General features: G+C 40.3%; 1 protein-coding gene across 2 annotated transcripts in view; it reads right to left on the reverse strand.

Annotated features, from left to right (window-relative positions):
• The window catches only part of IGF1R (insulin like growth factor 1 receptor), a 191,112-nt gene extending 174,750 nt beyond the window's left edge, over window positions 1–16,362 (reverse strand). Inside the window, exon 1 of one of the 2 annotated variants that reach the window (XM_026074249.1) lies at window positions 15,966–16,362. In XM_026074249.1, coding sequence (XP_025930034.1) covers window positions 15,966–16,059 — 94 coding nt within the window. In that variant the 5' untranslated portion in view covers window positions 16,060–16,362. The remainder of the gene's footprint in view (window positions 1–15,965) is intronic. The other variant, XM_026074257.1, reaches the window with a different exon arrangement.
• Window positions 16,363–16,807: the final 445 nt, after the last annotated feature.

Genomic DNA, 16,807 nt, shown 5'->3' on the forward strand with positions numbered 1-16,807 from the left:
AATCGAATTTTAAAAAAAAAAAAAAAAGCAAACATAATTGTTTTAACAAAGTGCTTTTATACTGGGACATAGCAACACAGATCTTACAAGACAAGATACCAAGGTGTGACTTCAAGTAACTTAAAGATTCTCCATAAGTGAAAGCTTTGAGAACTGCTCACTACTACTAAGACTCTCTTTCAGCTCCTACAGCTCTCACTGAGACTGAGACATCTCTCTTCTGYGGGGCAACTCTTGCTTCCAAATTCACAACACCCTGAAGAAACAGGCAAACTTCTCAGAAAACCAGTGCACTTTCCATGCTTCATCAAATTTCAGCCATGCAACTGAGTACTTTATGTTTGCTCAACTTTTTCTAGAGAAGAATCTTTACACCCTCTCAGAATAACTTACTTCTCTAGCTGTTCCCTTGCAAAAGCCAGACCAACTGATTCAGCTTTTCTAAATGTGGAAACTGCACACTTGGCTCTCCAAAAATATGGCAGATTTTTCCTGTTTTGTTTATCAATTTGAAAACCAAGCTCTCCTCAGATAGGAAGATCAACCATCTCTTTTCCTCTCCTTCTCAGTCTTCTGCAATCCAAGAAGAGTCAGCATTGGAAAAAACACATATACACTTCCCCCCCCCCCAAAAGAAAAAAAAGTATATTTCTCCTCCTCCTAGTTCTTTGTTCCTGCCTTAGCACAGTATATCAGAATGTACGTCCATGACGAATTTCAGCGTATTGAAGATCATCTGAATAGTCACAAGACAGAATACAAATTCTTATTTAGCCTTCTAAATTACCACTTTAGAAAAATTCCATAAAATCAGAATTTTGTGAGGGGAGCAATAAGCAGAAGAGAAGCAAAGCCTTACCTCCTATCTCCTCTCACTCGTTCAGTGAACTAATTAAGTTTTCTCTTCTTGAATCACTTCAGGGCTTCTTTATAGCTTATTTCCAAATATAACTCAGAGCAGTATACACCCTCCCTTTAATTTCTTTCAACAAATCCCCTTTCAGCAGAATTTACTCTCACATATGCAACGTGGGCAGAGTCTAGTAGCATAACTTAATAGTTCCTAACAAAAAAAATGTTTTGCTAACAGTAAGTTCCAGAAGAAAAAAAAATACTTACCTGCATATGCTACACAATGTTTCACAATGTTTTTAATCACAATGTTTTTAATTGGTACCTCTCAAAACAGCATCAATCCTATCTCACTGAGAAAAAAAGAAGAGAAGCTGCAAAATGACACGACCAAAGATTCATCAAAAGTTCATCACAAACAATAACTGAGGTATGGAAGGTTTTCTCCATCATGGAAAATTGCTATCCATATATACCATTCTCCATCATTGTGCAATCTCATATTCATGGAAGTCACCTGTAGTCATGCTGCAGAAGAGCAGGAGACTGCCAGGAAACAGTAGCTGGGAGCAAAAGGATTTCAAGAAAAGATCTTCTGAGCTAAGTGACAGAAACATGGGTCTATCAGAAAATATCTCCAGTACTTAAAAGATGAAAAGTTTAAGATAAAACTTCTGCTAGTAGCCACATAAGAAACCTCTTTTCCCTCCTCCATTTACCTTGCTGAAAGAGCATATTTTGCAGTGCTGGACCATCATTACTTCTTAAGTCTAGGAAACTCAACTAGCTAAACTATCACGCTTTCTTAAAAGCCTTCAATCGCAGACACACACCTGTTCTCACTGTAGACCTTATTCTACTAACAACCAGGACAGCACTGAATTACTTTAGATCAAGTCACTTCCATATTCTACCCACAAACTCCCCTCCAAGAAGTCATCACTCATTCTCAGCTTTCATACTTGAGTAATTTTGGAATCAACAAGAAAGGGAGATCAATCGTGATTTTACTAACTCAACAACGATTCATCATTCAACTCCCCTCAGACTTAAATTTCATCTGTGAAGAGACACGATAGCAAGGCCAAATTCAAACCAGAAAATCTGACTTGCAAACAATTAACACTCACTTCTCCATCAAATTTGCCATGGATTGTTAAATATTCAGGCATCTTGAGAAATCACCATACTATGCTCATCTTTCTTATACCCCAGTCAGATCCCAAATCCCAAAGTTAGTATTTGGTTTCTTAGCTTAACCAGAAAAAATAATCAATAAAGAAATTACATAAACCCACTGTACTGCATTCTGTAAGATCCATCACTATTTAAATGTGCCTAAATACGAGTTAACTCTGCCTACCGGTGCTCCTAGCTAGCGACAAAGATTCTTCTATTCTTCACATTATGAAAAGACTCAAATCATTAGATTTCTTTCCGCTTACATATCTTCCAAGCCAAAAAAGCCATTTGCATGAAATTAAAAGTCAATAAAAAACAATTATTTCATTTACAAAAATAGAAAATCATTTTATATAAACCACTTAAACACATTCTTCTAAAAATAAACTTAATTACAAATCTAACATGAAATTATAACAGCATATATTAGGGCCAATGCCTACTGTAATTTAAATAAAAATAGTAAGCATATAATTTGCATAAAAAAGTTTGGACTGGTGAATTTACTGTTCAGTGCTCTCTTGGAGCCACCCTTTGTTGAAATGTTACCATTTTAACAAGAGCTACTTCTGCAAGTGCCTCATTTCAGTTTACTTGAATAGTTCAGCTCAATGAGCAATTCATTCCAAATTAAAGAAAAAAATGATGCTGAGCAGAAACCTGTAAAATAGTGGATAAGATCTATTAGCTCTAAAATTTTGAGGGACACTATTTTCTCTTTTGAAGATTTTTCTTTTTAATTTCATGCGTGTCCATCACATTTAAAGAAGTTTTAATTAAGCCTTTAAATTCAGATTTTCTGCATTTCAATTAAAATTCTATTTCCACCCAAATAGAAAAATAACACAAATGAGAAGTAATCTACCAGCAAATGCATAATTTACCATTTTGTCACTTAAAAATGTGAAAATTAAGGATCTGGGTAAATATAAGTAAGTTATCTAATTACTTACATGAATATGTAGAAACACCAAATGCTATTTGTTGGTAAAAGTGCTACATTTTTCTTAAAGGTCATATGTGCCAATCAATGTGTTTTAACAGCTGTCAATCAATTTAAAAAAATCCACCCCCAAAAAATATGCAAAATGAGATTAAAATTGTTTGTTTAAAGCAAACTTTTCCTGCTTGCTGTTTTAAGTCATTATGAAAATCACCCACGCCCCATCTCAATAAAATAAAAAATTATAATAAGCCAATAATGCTCTGTGAAGCCTTCACACTAATGAAGTAATAAACTTTGAAGAACAAATTGGACAAATTCAAGCAAGTCTGACACTCCCAACAGAAGGTTATGAAGCTACATAGAGCTGAAGTGTCCAGCAGAAGCATTAAAACTGTTTCAATTCCATAAAACTGTTATATTCATTAAGCACCCAGGCAAAACAAACGAACCTGCCACATTTCAGCAAAAATAGCTCAGCTCCTCTGACAGGGGGGGCTGGATAATAACGCATTAATCCTCATGTTCAGATTCTCAGTTATTTCAATAAGACGCCCTTGCTTTCACCTGCAGCTGCTCCTTCCCAGCACCAAGGTCTGCTGGATGCAGGGCCTCAGAGCCAACGCAGAGGGGCTTTCCTCTGCGTACCCAATACTCCCTGCGCTGGGAGGGAATATTTTTTCTCCCAGTCCACCTCCACCTCTCCTACAGGATTCCTGTGCAATGCATAGCTAAGTCACTTAAACCAAAGTTTTCACTGTATAGACAAAAAAAGCACACAGACTACTGTTGGCTGGAGAACTGTGCTAAGATAACCATTTGTTTCCCTTTTCCGTCACCCCTGTTCTCAACCACACGATCCCATCTTTTCAGACTCCCACCGGGTCCTTCCATGAGCTCACGTCACTCGCTAATTAAATCAGCCAAGAGGAAGATGAACTCTCCCATCCTCTGATCATCTAGTAGTTATCACTGTGCGCAGCATCCCATGGACCCAGAGCCTAAAATGACGTTCATTGCTGTCTGGGCACCAGACAAAACACCGACAAAGCTGCCCTTGCAAGCACGCCCTCCTTCAGCCAACAAACCCAGGAGCCACRTGGTGAGCACGTGAGACTCTACAGAAAGGCTGTGTATTGATGGAGAGGAGAACTGAGAGGCACATACCCAACTGGGGTACAGCAGACACCTTAAACGGGGTGTTCCTCCCCCAACCAGCAGAATCAGTGGACGTATGACAATCGTATCCTCAGTCTATCCACCATTCACTTCTCTCCACCTTCCCCCTGCTAAATGAGATTCATATCCTCACTAGGTCTGGGGAAGGCTGGGAGGGCGTTAAAGATGAACTCAAGGCACTAGACGCTATGAGCGGTGACAGTCATTCTGAGGTCAGAACAGAATTTTGATACTGCAGTAAACAAGGCTTGGGGTCACACACTGAACAAGCAAAGAAATACTACTTAGATGCACATTTCTGTGAGCACAATTGCTCCTGAAAGGATGAAGAAAAAAAATCATATGGAATGCATGGATGGTATCACAACACGTCCTCCCAGGGAGGCCAAACTACGTTCATACAAACAACCTCAACTTTTGTTTTTTTTCCCTAATGGCATGTGACACCAGGTAATCTTAACAGTCTTCTGTGAAGATCTGGGGTTTATTTTTAGTGTAATATATTGACTATCTCCTTATCAGCCAGCTGATTCCAACACCCCCTCTCTCATACCTCAGCTAAGAATATAATCTTAGAATGCTTCACAATGCACAGCTTTCCAGTGAAAACGCCTTCATCTGGATGAGAGAGTCACGCAAGTATCTGAAGTCATTTTTAAAAACACTAATGAAATGAAGTCCTTTCGCAACCCCTCAAGGATAGCATTTCTCCCTGTTTTACAACTGGAGAGGGAAATACAAACACCCAGAGGAGGAATACAATTTCTTCCCAACCCTTGCATGCTGTCAGCTTCTGAAGCGTGAGATGTGATCACTCCCTATTTTAGCATGCATGACTACCAATGTTGTTGCTCACAAAATTATCCAGTCCCTTTTTAAAATCCAGCTACAGTATTTAACTTGAGGCTTTTCTATCCAACAAGTGGACAGAGGAGAATGCACTGACAACAGCATCTTGCTATGTTTTTCTTGCTGTTCATAAAAATAAATAAAAAAAAATCCTTGCTCTCAATTTATACCTGTCAAATCAGTATTTAAACAGAACCAAATCTGGAAAGAAAAACAAATGTGAACACAACTGTGCAGCCTTGTGATACAACATCTGATTCACACATTCCAATTCTCTCGCTCTCGAACACTGCAATGTATTCTGGACAAATTTAAAAATAAAGTCACTGATATCAACTCCACAAACACCAAGAAAATCCTCAGACAATGCTGGCTTAGCCACTGGAATGTGTAATTCTTGTTCTCATACTATCACTTTCTTTTGTGAAAAATATTGGAAACTTTTTTTGCCAGATTAACCAACTCTGACTTCAATCTTGCTGACATTTCTTAAGTATTGCTGATAACAAATAATTCCATTCATATGCAAATTGCAGAATAAGCTGTCAGTAGCAGGCTCTTGCAGAGGATCCCTCACAGAGGTGCACATTTATTCTGCCCAAGTCTAATTTGCAATGAGATATCCAAAATGAAACAAAGCCCAAAAGGTACAGCCTCAACAGTTTACAGAAGGTATATTTTCAGCCTTGATGGTTTTTGCTTTGTGAGATATTTTTAAATATTAAAGAGATGAAAGAATTGAGAACAGAGATTGCATCTGTTGCCATCACATTTTAACCACAGTCCATGTATTTATACAGTGGAATCTCCAAAATAACACTGCATCTGTTAAGATGACAGTGTTTTTCCATGGGCGCTGTGCTGTGTTAGAGCAGAGTTACTCCAAAGCTATTGCTTTTGAAGTGCTGATTGTGATCCACCCCAAATTCTTTTCGTAATCTTCCTCAAATGTGTTGAATTGTGAGAAGCTGCTGTTTCTCAGTAAGGCTGGGAAACAACAAAATCCTAATACATCTCATCAGTGGGCATTTGGCACTAAAGCCTTACTGGTAATGAAATGTGTTTATTCAAACAATGAACTACCAAAAGACATGCACAAAACACAAACCATGTAAGAACAGATGTCCGTTTCACATGTGTTTCTGTTGAAGTCCAGGGCAAACTCCCCCACAATGCACATGCACACGCATTATCAAACGCATTTCTCTGTCTTTGCCTTATTGCTGTAGGATAACAACTGAACCAACTTAGAAGAAACTTTGCCCATTCACGTAACACTGGCCACGCTTTAGAACAGCAACCCGTTAGAGTGTATACAAGCTCCAATTTTAAAAGGGACTCTCACAACCTAATTAAATTATTATATAGGTATATCAGACCTCTTGTGAAGACACAATATTAATGAATATATTGGTCCATGTATTCAGCCTTCTCTAATGTGACAAAAATTCAAACAACATTTTATTAGTGCGCCAAAAACAAAAAAGGAAGCAGACAAACAAAAATCAAAACCTTCAGTCACTCCCAGACTCAGAACCCAAGCAGGCTCAATCACAATCTCCAATCAAACCAAGTCTCAGGTTTGAAACAACAGACATGCTTTTCTTAAAACAACAACCGCACAGACTCGACCTCTATCATGGCTGTAGCCACAGAAAAAGCAGCAGGGAATACTAACAAACTATTAAAATGAAAGGTCCATATCCAAGGTATTTGAGCAACAGGACCAACAGATCCTTTGACTTTTGGCATCTTCCTCTACACATGAATGAATTCAGATACTCTGCTGGCTTGCAACTTTCCTCCTCCCAATTTCAGTACCTCTTGTGTGAGAAAGAGGAGCACAAGACACACATTAACAGCAAGTTATGTGCACCTCAACACAGCTATTGGTTCATCCCTCTGCACTTCCGGGGAGATTTGGTATTTGCAAGGAACCGAAAAAATGTACATCTAAAAAAAAGTTTCATCCACAATAAACTGAAGGCGAATGACTGTAATTACAATCAATACAGAACCACAAGCTGCTTCCACCTGCTGGGGATACAGAACAACTGGACAGAAGCAGCTAAAAATCCCCTGTTGTGACAGCCGGACATCATCACCATTGCAACGGACCCCCCTCTCCACCCCAGTCCATCTGTGAACCCTTTCACACACGCAGTTTCTGACATCATCTTAACCAGGTCTCTTCTTAACACTAGTTTCCAGCAAAGAGGCAGGTAGAACCACCTGAAACAGCTTAACAAGAACAACCCTTACTATTTAACTCCATCAATATTCTGAAGATTAAACCAAATCCCCAGTGGGATCCATGAAACCTGAGTATAGAACACAACAGTAACAATTTAACCACACGTTAAACCCTCCAGGAGAAACCAACAAAAATAACACAACAATAACACAATAAAAATAACTTCTGCGCTGGTGAAGAGCACAGCAGATGAGACAAACAAGGTATTTCCAGTGTGATTTAGACTCTTAACACTAATGCTACTCTCAGTCAGCTAAGCTGTGCAAATAGTTGTTTGTCCATACAGCGCAGCGCCAGTGCCCTYGCTCCTCTTGTGAGGTGCCTGCAATGTGCTTTTAAACCTTTAAAGGTACATACGACTCCCACACAGAAGAACTTAAGGGGAGGTGACAGGAGTGGCAGGGGAGCAAAACCTATTATTTGTAGAAGGCCCAACTGTGGAAAAAGTGGAGACAGAATCGAAGCTGAAGCCAATGCAAATACCAAGGAAACCAACTCCAGTGAGATCCAGGGATAAAGCCCTCTCAAGAATGTCAAGTCAATTCTCCTTTAAAAGCTTGGTTATAGACAGTTTTCAGCAGCAGCCGTCACTGGGCTTTGCTCCAAAATGCTGTACCTGTTTGATTCAAATTGAATATTTGAACTGTCCATCTCTACAAGACAACCTTCCAATCCCAGAAAATCATCTTATTTTTTGAGGGCTGCTCTACTGCACATCATTTCAGGGTTTCTACACTATAAACTACTTCAGGAGCCCGCTTCTAGTCCTCATTTTCCTGAACACTAGCAGAGTAAAACTAATTTGACTATCATGTCAGCCTAGCTATTGTCCACTGCTCTCCAAATAGCTGAAGTAAAACTTTCATTATAGTTTGAAGTTTTCAAGATGCCTCCCAAGAGGAAATAATGAACTGCCTGTCTACAAAGTTGGGAAAACCAGCACAGTATCAATTTATGTTTGGAGAAGCTGTTTTTGCWTCCAAACGATCTGGAATCCTCTTTCCTCATCAACAAGCTTTTCCAAATGCAACAATTCAGCTCTTGCAAAGTTTTCCTGTGTATGCATATTAGGAAGACTTCTCATACCGAGTATCATGATCCATAAGGAAATCGGATATAGTGGTCCACTAAGCAAAGGGGAAACCTCCTACCACCTTGCTAAAACGCCTCTCACAAAACCACAGCAGCACTAACACAAGAAAGAATAACTAAAATAATGTGATGCTATCCCACCTTCCCTCAGCCAACACAGCTACTAATACAGCCTTTCAACTGCTGTGCTTACAGAACCCTCATCCCATGAATACCCTCCACATATTCCTATAGAAATTTGTATATAACTAAATAAAAACCAAGCATCTTAGCCCTCCCTGCCACTTTGTCTCATTTGTCTTTTATATATACATATATCTGTCACTATAATTCAATTTGAGGATAGCAACGTAATCTGTGCTCAAGAATCACACATTCAGCTGCAGATACCTACAGTATCCCACTAGTAACAAATGGAACAGATACTTCAAAAAGCACATTATCTCAGCTCTAATTAATGCATGCTCCCTCTTACCATCAAGCCATTTATTTTAAACCTGTCAGATATACTTGTAATGTAGCATCATGAATAATTTAAAAAGTAATCTGTACAAAGCAAGTTTATAAACTTAACAGCAGGTACAGTACCTTTCATTCAAACAGACTGCGCTCTGATAAAGTACAAGGGATCTTTGACTGCTTCAGCATGTATTCATTTTATGCATTCTGAACTTCAAAAAACTCTTCTTTCCTGACTCCAATCACACCTTTCATTATTTGAATAGGATTTTATAAGTAACTAACTTAAATGAGTAGCATACAAATTTGTGAACATTTCACATTGAAGCAAAAACTATAAAGCTTCTGGAAACAATCAGAAACAGTAACCTACCAGCAGCAAAAATAAACAAACAAACAAGAAAACAAGTAAAGTTTGTTGCTATCATTAAGAGCCCTAATATTTTCTGCATTTCCCTGATGTTCTTGCATTTTGATACAGCTCCTCTCCAGAGGGAGAAGGGATGCTAGGCTAAGAATTTAAAGAGAGAGAGAAAGCCCACCTGTTAAGAGAAAGTGTTTTGATCAAAGTTGATGTTCACACTTTCAAGTAAACAGAGATATCTTTACAGCGTGTAATGGCACCAATAACAGGTTTGCAGATAACACTCTCCCTGACAGGTCACGGAGCTATTTCAATAATATGCACCTTGCTCGCAACACATGGCAAATGAAATCAATGGGTCATTGAACTTACCCCAAAAAAGTACGTCTTCACAGACTAAGTGATTTATCAACATTATTGCCCACAAAAGCAGGACACAATACCTGTTTTACAAATTATTACAGTAAAGCACATACATTTACAGTTCACCAATTTCCTGCTATAATGAAGCTTCTTATTCATATAATGCATACTTTATTAAGTCAACAGCACAGCATACATGAAGTTCTTAAAGCACAACCTTGTTAGCACTTCTCTTCAATGACAAGTTTAATGTCAATTATTCCTCCAAGTTATTATTAAAATGACCTCATGTTGCAACAAGAGCACACACTTGCTGTTCAACCAAAATATTTACTAAGTGGATTTATTCCTCTACAGGAGCAATCACACTACTTCTTTGGCATGGGAGGTCCCCTCTAGTTGGGTAGATCAAAGAATTCCRCTACCTCAAAAACTATTTGGAGAGTCACTAAAAGACACAGATGCTTATTTCTGCACTTACCATCAAGTTTACCAAGAAAGGAACAGAGTAATAGGGTAATATCTACAAGTCTGGACTTAAAACGTACCTTTTTTTTTTTTTTTAATAAGTCTTAATATATATATTAAGACTTAACAAAGCAAATGCAAATCAATCTGTAAAATACAGAAAAAATGCTGTATGTCAATTTTTCTTTTTCAGCAAATTTTAAATAATCTAGTGCTACAACAACAACTTCTGGAAAACATCAACACTTAAAAAGCTAACTGGTGTCTCGAAAGAAATCCTAAGCGAACAGCTCACTTTTAGCATTTGCGAGGATTAAAAGTGTCAGTGATAAATGAAAGTTAAACCTTCAAAATCCACCACCATGCTAACACCAGTTTTGCAGGAATGCATCTCCTTAATTAATGAATAAGACAAACTGTTACCAAACTCCTTTACAAAAACAAGAAGTCCTGCCTGAAGCAACTGTAGCCTATTTGGGGGGGTTGAGGAATTGGTACAGCTCTGTTTGCAGAGCTCAGAGATATATGAATGAACATTGCCTATTGCTAATTATTTGTCTGCCCTCAAAGTTTGTCTCAGACAGTTCTGGACACAAAAAAAAAGACAAATACAGTACTACAGAAATCAGTCCAGATTGTACCTGTCAAGGCTTGGCTAAGAGAAAAAAGGTACGAAGACAGGCTGGCTAACAACTACAAATGCATCTTCATGAACTACTGTTTGATGAGTTATGCTTTGGTACAATAAAAGAATTTGGAAACTATTCTTTTTAAAGTGGCTTTCATAAATCATAAAAACTAATGCAACTAACCAACACAAAGAAGCTGTCTATACAATTTACAGTGATAGAAAAATTATACATGTCAAATATATCAAAATACTAAAACAGTATTTCTACCTTTCAAACACATCATTGCATTCCAGGAGTCTTTCTGCAAGAGGAACTCTTAAAAGCAGTATGTTCCCTTACCACCTAAGACCAGAAACCTTAAAAGTTCAACTTTGTCGGAAAGATCTGAAATAAACTGAAACTATATATGTGCAATAACTTTAATTATGTGACACTCAAGATAGTTACTCAGACTGCAGCTAATTTAGTAACATACACAATAGTTCTCAATAATACTAAACTGCCATTTACCCATTCCTAAGCACACACACAAACATATATATGAAACAGCTGCTACTTGATAATATCACAAAGCATTTCCAAATGTGAAAGCTTTGCACTAAAATTCAAATAAGAATGTATTTAAGTTTATAAATCAAAGTTTAAAGAACAGTTCCAGAAAGCTGCAATTGCTTCTCAGTTAACACCTTTTCAAGGAAGTAAAATAATGCTGATGAAATTTATTAAATTAACTATAGATGTTTGGGGGGAATACTGCAATTTTTAAAATAATTTCATTCAGTACAGTTTGCAAGCTATCAACTTTAGGACTATCATAGATGATGAGCTAGACAAGTTGTTTTCCCTTTGGGATCATAAAACTAACATGAAGATTGAAGAAAACAAGTTTCCTGTGCGTATTATTTCTCTCTGCCTCAAAGCTCAGGACTATCAGAGCTCACTACAATGAAGTTTGAGGCAGCCCACAATTCACATAGATGGAATCTATACACAATATAATTAATCATTTAACAAAACTGTCTCTTCTGGTCCCACTGAATTAATAATTCCAGTGATCACCAGCAAAATTATCTCAACATCAGAGTAAAAAGAATTAAACACCGATTGGGGAAGAGGAAAAAGCGTAAGTTAAACATGAATTGAAATCACTCTTTAAAGCTAATAGTTATAACCCGGAAACATATTTTAATTCTAAATGTTAGATGCTTTAGGGAAAAAAAAGAAAAAAGAAAAACTCCTTACTAAAGACATTCACCTCCAAGATCATCTTAGTAAATGCCAGTTTAGTAGAAAACTCAGTATGATTTGAAACAACTTCTCCCAAAGTAACATATACCAAACACAAATTAATTATTTAACAATGAAGATAGATTCAAAAAACATCACACAAATACTGAAACACTAGATTTTGTATGTTATTTTAAGATGAAAACAATATTTATCACTGGAGTTATGCTTTAAATATACTCTAGAATTAGTTTGAAAGAATAACTAATAAGGGAAAAACTAACAAAAATCTAACACAATACTTCATCAAATCTCAACAATTTCCTTTTGAAAACCAAAAAAATTCATGTCTTCTGTTGAACTAAAGTTCAAACTAATTGATTTTTCTTTTCACTCTCTGCAGACTCTTTCTCTCACTTCTAACAATATTTATTAAATACTTTGCCAAGAACCATGTTAAACTTCCTTCACTTTACACAAAGAACGATATTTTGCTCTCTTAAGTATTGGTTCAGCATTGAAGTTTTCTACTACACATCCTTCCATATCCGTTCCTCTGCTTTCTAACCTTTTAAACACATTTTGCCTCATATTAGCTAAGTCATTACCATTTCCTAACCCTTTCAATTACTGAGTCATACAAGCCTTTGCTCCAGTTCTGGTAGTGAAACACTTTGAAGGTATAATCTAACACAATCAAAAAAGTTGAAGTACTGCCTGGTTCACCATTCCTTCCTATAGGCTCTAATCATAATCATTTTCTCATCACTTCCAAAATATTCCTTTTCTTCTATTTCTGGCATACCCAATTAATATCCATTCCTTTAATGCTGGCATTTTCTATTCACAACCTCAAACAGAGAAGGAATTATGTAACTCACATTTAACAATATTCTCTAACCACCAGGCATATAAGAACATGCTGATGTAAAAATTAGGTGTGTATAATACTGACGCTCAGGAGGTCATGAGGGTTTTTACTAAGCAACCTGGGATAGAGATTCAAACACAAAAGCATGAACTACTGTTTGTTAGCGTGGAAAACACAAAATATAGCCTGGATATCCATATATAAGCTCAGAACTAAGATGAACAGATCCATCAATATATCTATCACTCCAAAGTATTATCAGACCTAATGACACTATTTTTATTCTGCATGTTTAACCCGCTCCCTTCCAGGCACTCTTCTTTATCGAGGTATACTACATGAGAGTGAAAAATCAAAACACCATCATGCTTAAGCAAGGAAATACTGAGTTTAGGCTTCATCTTAAACCCAGTCTCCAGCAGTTAGTGTTTTACAGACCACATACATTGTTACACCAGCACATACTTTATCTGAATGAAGGGGGTTTTATTTTTATTTTTGTGCCTTTTTAACAAAATCTCAAAACATTCTGAGCATCTTTTAGCGATTGTTTTTTAATCAGAAGCTTTCCACTGAAGCTACCTGCATTTTAAAGAGGTTCCTGTCATCTAATCATGAACAGATTTTATATAATTTAGCATTAAAGAGATGGGTTTTCCCCCTCCTGTTGTAACTCCTTTGTATTCCTATTTAGGAATGCCTTGCTTGTTTGACCGAAAATGGAAGTGCCTTTTAGCTATGACACAGTATATATGAAAAACAAATAAAAATTAAGATTAATCTTCCTTCCACTATTGTGGGGAGAGAGAAGAATATGAAGAGATGCAAAACATCTGCTTTGGAGATCATTTCCCCCCCCCCCAAAAGCAAAATTCTTTCAGCAATAACTCGCAAAAACAAAGGCTATTAAACTGTAAACTACAAAGACAATCGATTAGAGGCAGCATTCAGCTAAGACAAGTTTTTCAGCATATCTTCTCATATTTAAATGCCTAGATCTTCAGAAGAAGATATTTCATTTGGGAGGTTCTTAATTGGSTTATTTTAGCTAAATGGTAACTGCAAATACTTCAGAGAACTGGAAGCTAACATCCTAACATAYTGTTCTGCCTTATTTTATTGCAAGAGCTGGATGAACGTTTTCATTTGAAAGTGTTCTGTAGCAGGTAAAGTAAAAAAATTTTAAATGTGTATCTCAGTATTTTAAGAATACACCAGACCTCCTCCTTTTCTTTTTCTCCCACCTACTCAATCCTGTTTTAAGCCCTGCCCTGAAGAAGGGCACTGGGGTTTTGTTTTTAAACATAAAGATTAATCTTCCCTTTTGAAAACTGCTCTAACCAAAAATTTCAGCTCATGGAAGAAAGATTGCAACTCTCCAGCCCTAGCTGGCCCTGCCACTGCAATGCAAAAGGCAGAGTTGCGCCTTAATTTGCAACGAGTTAATTGGCATTCACTGCCTAATGAAACACAGTATTACTCAACACACATTACGGACTCCATCTATGCGCTTCTTGCTCAAACATTTTTTTCCCCAGTTAGCCTCATTGTCAGTGCATCCAAAGAACTTCCCTTTCTTTTCAGCATGGAACTACTGCTTTCAGAAAAGCCTTTATAGCTCCCAAATTCTTTCCCTTTATATTTAAAAGCAGAAAAAATTTTCTCCCTGCCTTGCACAACAGCAGACATCTTTTCGAAAAGAGGCGGCACACAACAACAGCTCAAGTAGTATGTTAAAAAAAAAAAAAAACGCACAGCGAAAGAAATCAAAGCATGAAGATGGAGAAACACCCCTGTCTCTGCAGGCAGGGAAGCAGCGGTTATCAAAACGGTTGGGCTCCGAGGCTCGTTTAACATCTCCCTGCCTACACGGGCAGCCACGGTTTGAAACGCACGAAAACACCAAAAACACGGCCGGGGCTGTGGCAACCACGCACACACACACATATATATATGTGTATATATATATACATACACATACACACACCCCACAGGCCACGTTTCCCCCCACGCACACGGAGGAAGCGGCTCACGCTCTCAGGTTGACTGCACAAATCTTCAATCTAGATACAAACACAGCTGCTTTAAAATATATATATATATACACATATATATCACGTTTAACAGCCCCCAGGCATCAAACGTTTCTGTCTACGCACAGATGTAACGCACGGGCCTAAAAATTCGTGAAAATTAAGCCCGTGACCTTTAGACCGCGGGACGCCGCCTCAGCCCCGCAGCCCAGGCGGCGCGAAGGAAGCCCTTCCCCAGCACCAAAGGGGCAGGAAAAGGGGACACGCGGGCTTCCAGGATTTCTCACTGCGTGTGGAAGGGCGGCTTCACACAGCCCCCGAACACCGACAGAGGCCGAGCCGCTGCCACGCGGGGAAGGAGCGCGCGGCTCTTCCCGCCCTGGCTGTTTACTACGCAGCTCGCAGCCCTGGCTGCGAAGGTCCAAACACCGCGTCGAAGCCTGCAGGAGCTTTAAGGCGCATTCAGATCAGGTGGGGAAAACACCGGGGGGGGGGGGGCGGATGGGCGCTGCTGCCCTCCCGAGTTGGGGGCCCGGTGCACGGGAGCCGGCCTCCCTCCGCAGAAAGGCGAGCAGGGAGGCAGAGCTGAAGCGCAGCGTTTCAAACGTGCCCGCGGAGCGCGGTCGGTAACGGGCGGAAAAGCGCGCACATCGCCACAGGCGGGCGGCTGCCGGCACCCTCGCACGCACCGGGAGGCCCTCGCCGACACCTTTRCACACACACCCTATCACACGCACACCAGGAGCCCCTCGCTGACACCCTCACACACGCCGACACCCCGACAGGTCCTCGCCGGCACTCTCACACACACACCAGGAGCCCCTCACCAACACCCTGCCACACACCCCGACAGGCCCTCGCCGACACCCTCACGGACACGGAGCTCCTCACCGACCGACGCACACACAAACACACCCGGGAGGCCCTTGCCAACACCCTCACACCAACACCCCGGCAGCCCCTCACAGAAGCCCTCTCGTACACACGCACAAACACCGAGAGCCCCTCGCCGACACCCTCACACACACAAACACCGAGAGCCCCTGACCAACCGACACACACACCCGGGAGGCCCTCGCCGACACCCCCAGGTACACACAAACACACACGCTCCGGGAGCCCTCACAGAAACCCTCTTTCACACACAAACACACCCCCCCCTMCCCGGAGCCCCTCGCCGCCACGCACAATACTCACTTTCTCCATTTGCTGGCCACAGACAAAGTGTGGCGAAGAAGAGCAGAAACCCCCAGAAGAAGGCGAGGGACCCTCCTCCGGCGCCAGACTTCATTCCTCTTTTTTTAATTGGACAAAATCCCCCTTTCAGAAAAAAAAAAAAGTCCAAAATCGTTCCGTTTCTTCCCCCCTCCCCGTTCTCTTCAAACAAAAATACGAACGAGGGATGAGAAAGGGGGGGCCGGATAAATAAATCCACGTTGCGTCAAGAAATTAATGAAGAAAAAAAAAAAGACCCTTCGGATTGGAAAAGCGAAGGGGTTTCGAGGTCCTTGGGTGTTGATCTTCTGGAGGAACCGGACCCAAATATGTATATATATATATATGCGTGTGTGCGTGCGCGCCGAAGCTCCCTCGGGCAGGGCGGGCAGGGGCAGGGGCGGCCGGGCGATGCCGCCTCCGCCGCGCGGGCGAGCTCCGGGGCGGCGGGCGCCGCCGTCCCCGCTCAGCGCCGGCTGCAGCGGCCCGTCGCGCACAGCAGCAGCAAACGTGAGGCGCGTCGGGGCTGGCAGTCGGCATCTTCAACCTCCATTTTCAAACGCCGCACGCAGAGGCAGTACACACACACGCGCGCACGGGGGGGGAAGAAGAAAAAAAAAATGGGAAAAAGGGAGGGGGGGGCAGACAGTCTTATTACAAAACAACAACAGCGCTTCCCGCGACGGCAGGGCAGCCCCTTCGGCGCAGGGACGAAGCCGCTGCGAGGGGATCTTCCCCCCCCTCCTCGGCTCCTCGCCCCCCCTCGGCGAGGGAGGGGAAAGAAAAAGGGAAAAAAAAAAAAAACACCCACAACAACAACAACA

Source organism: Apteryx rowi, unplaced genomic scaffold, assembly GCF_003343035.1.
Source record: "Apteryx rowi isolate R43461 unplaced genomic scaffold, aptRow1 scaffold_11, whole genome shotgun sequence".
NCBI lineage: Eukaryota > Metazoa > Chordata > Aves > Apterygiformes > Apterygidae > Apteryx > Apteryx rowi.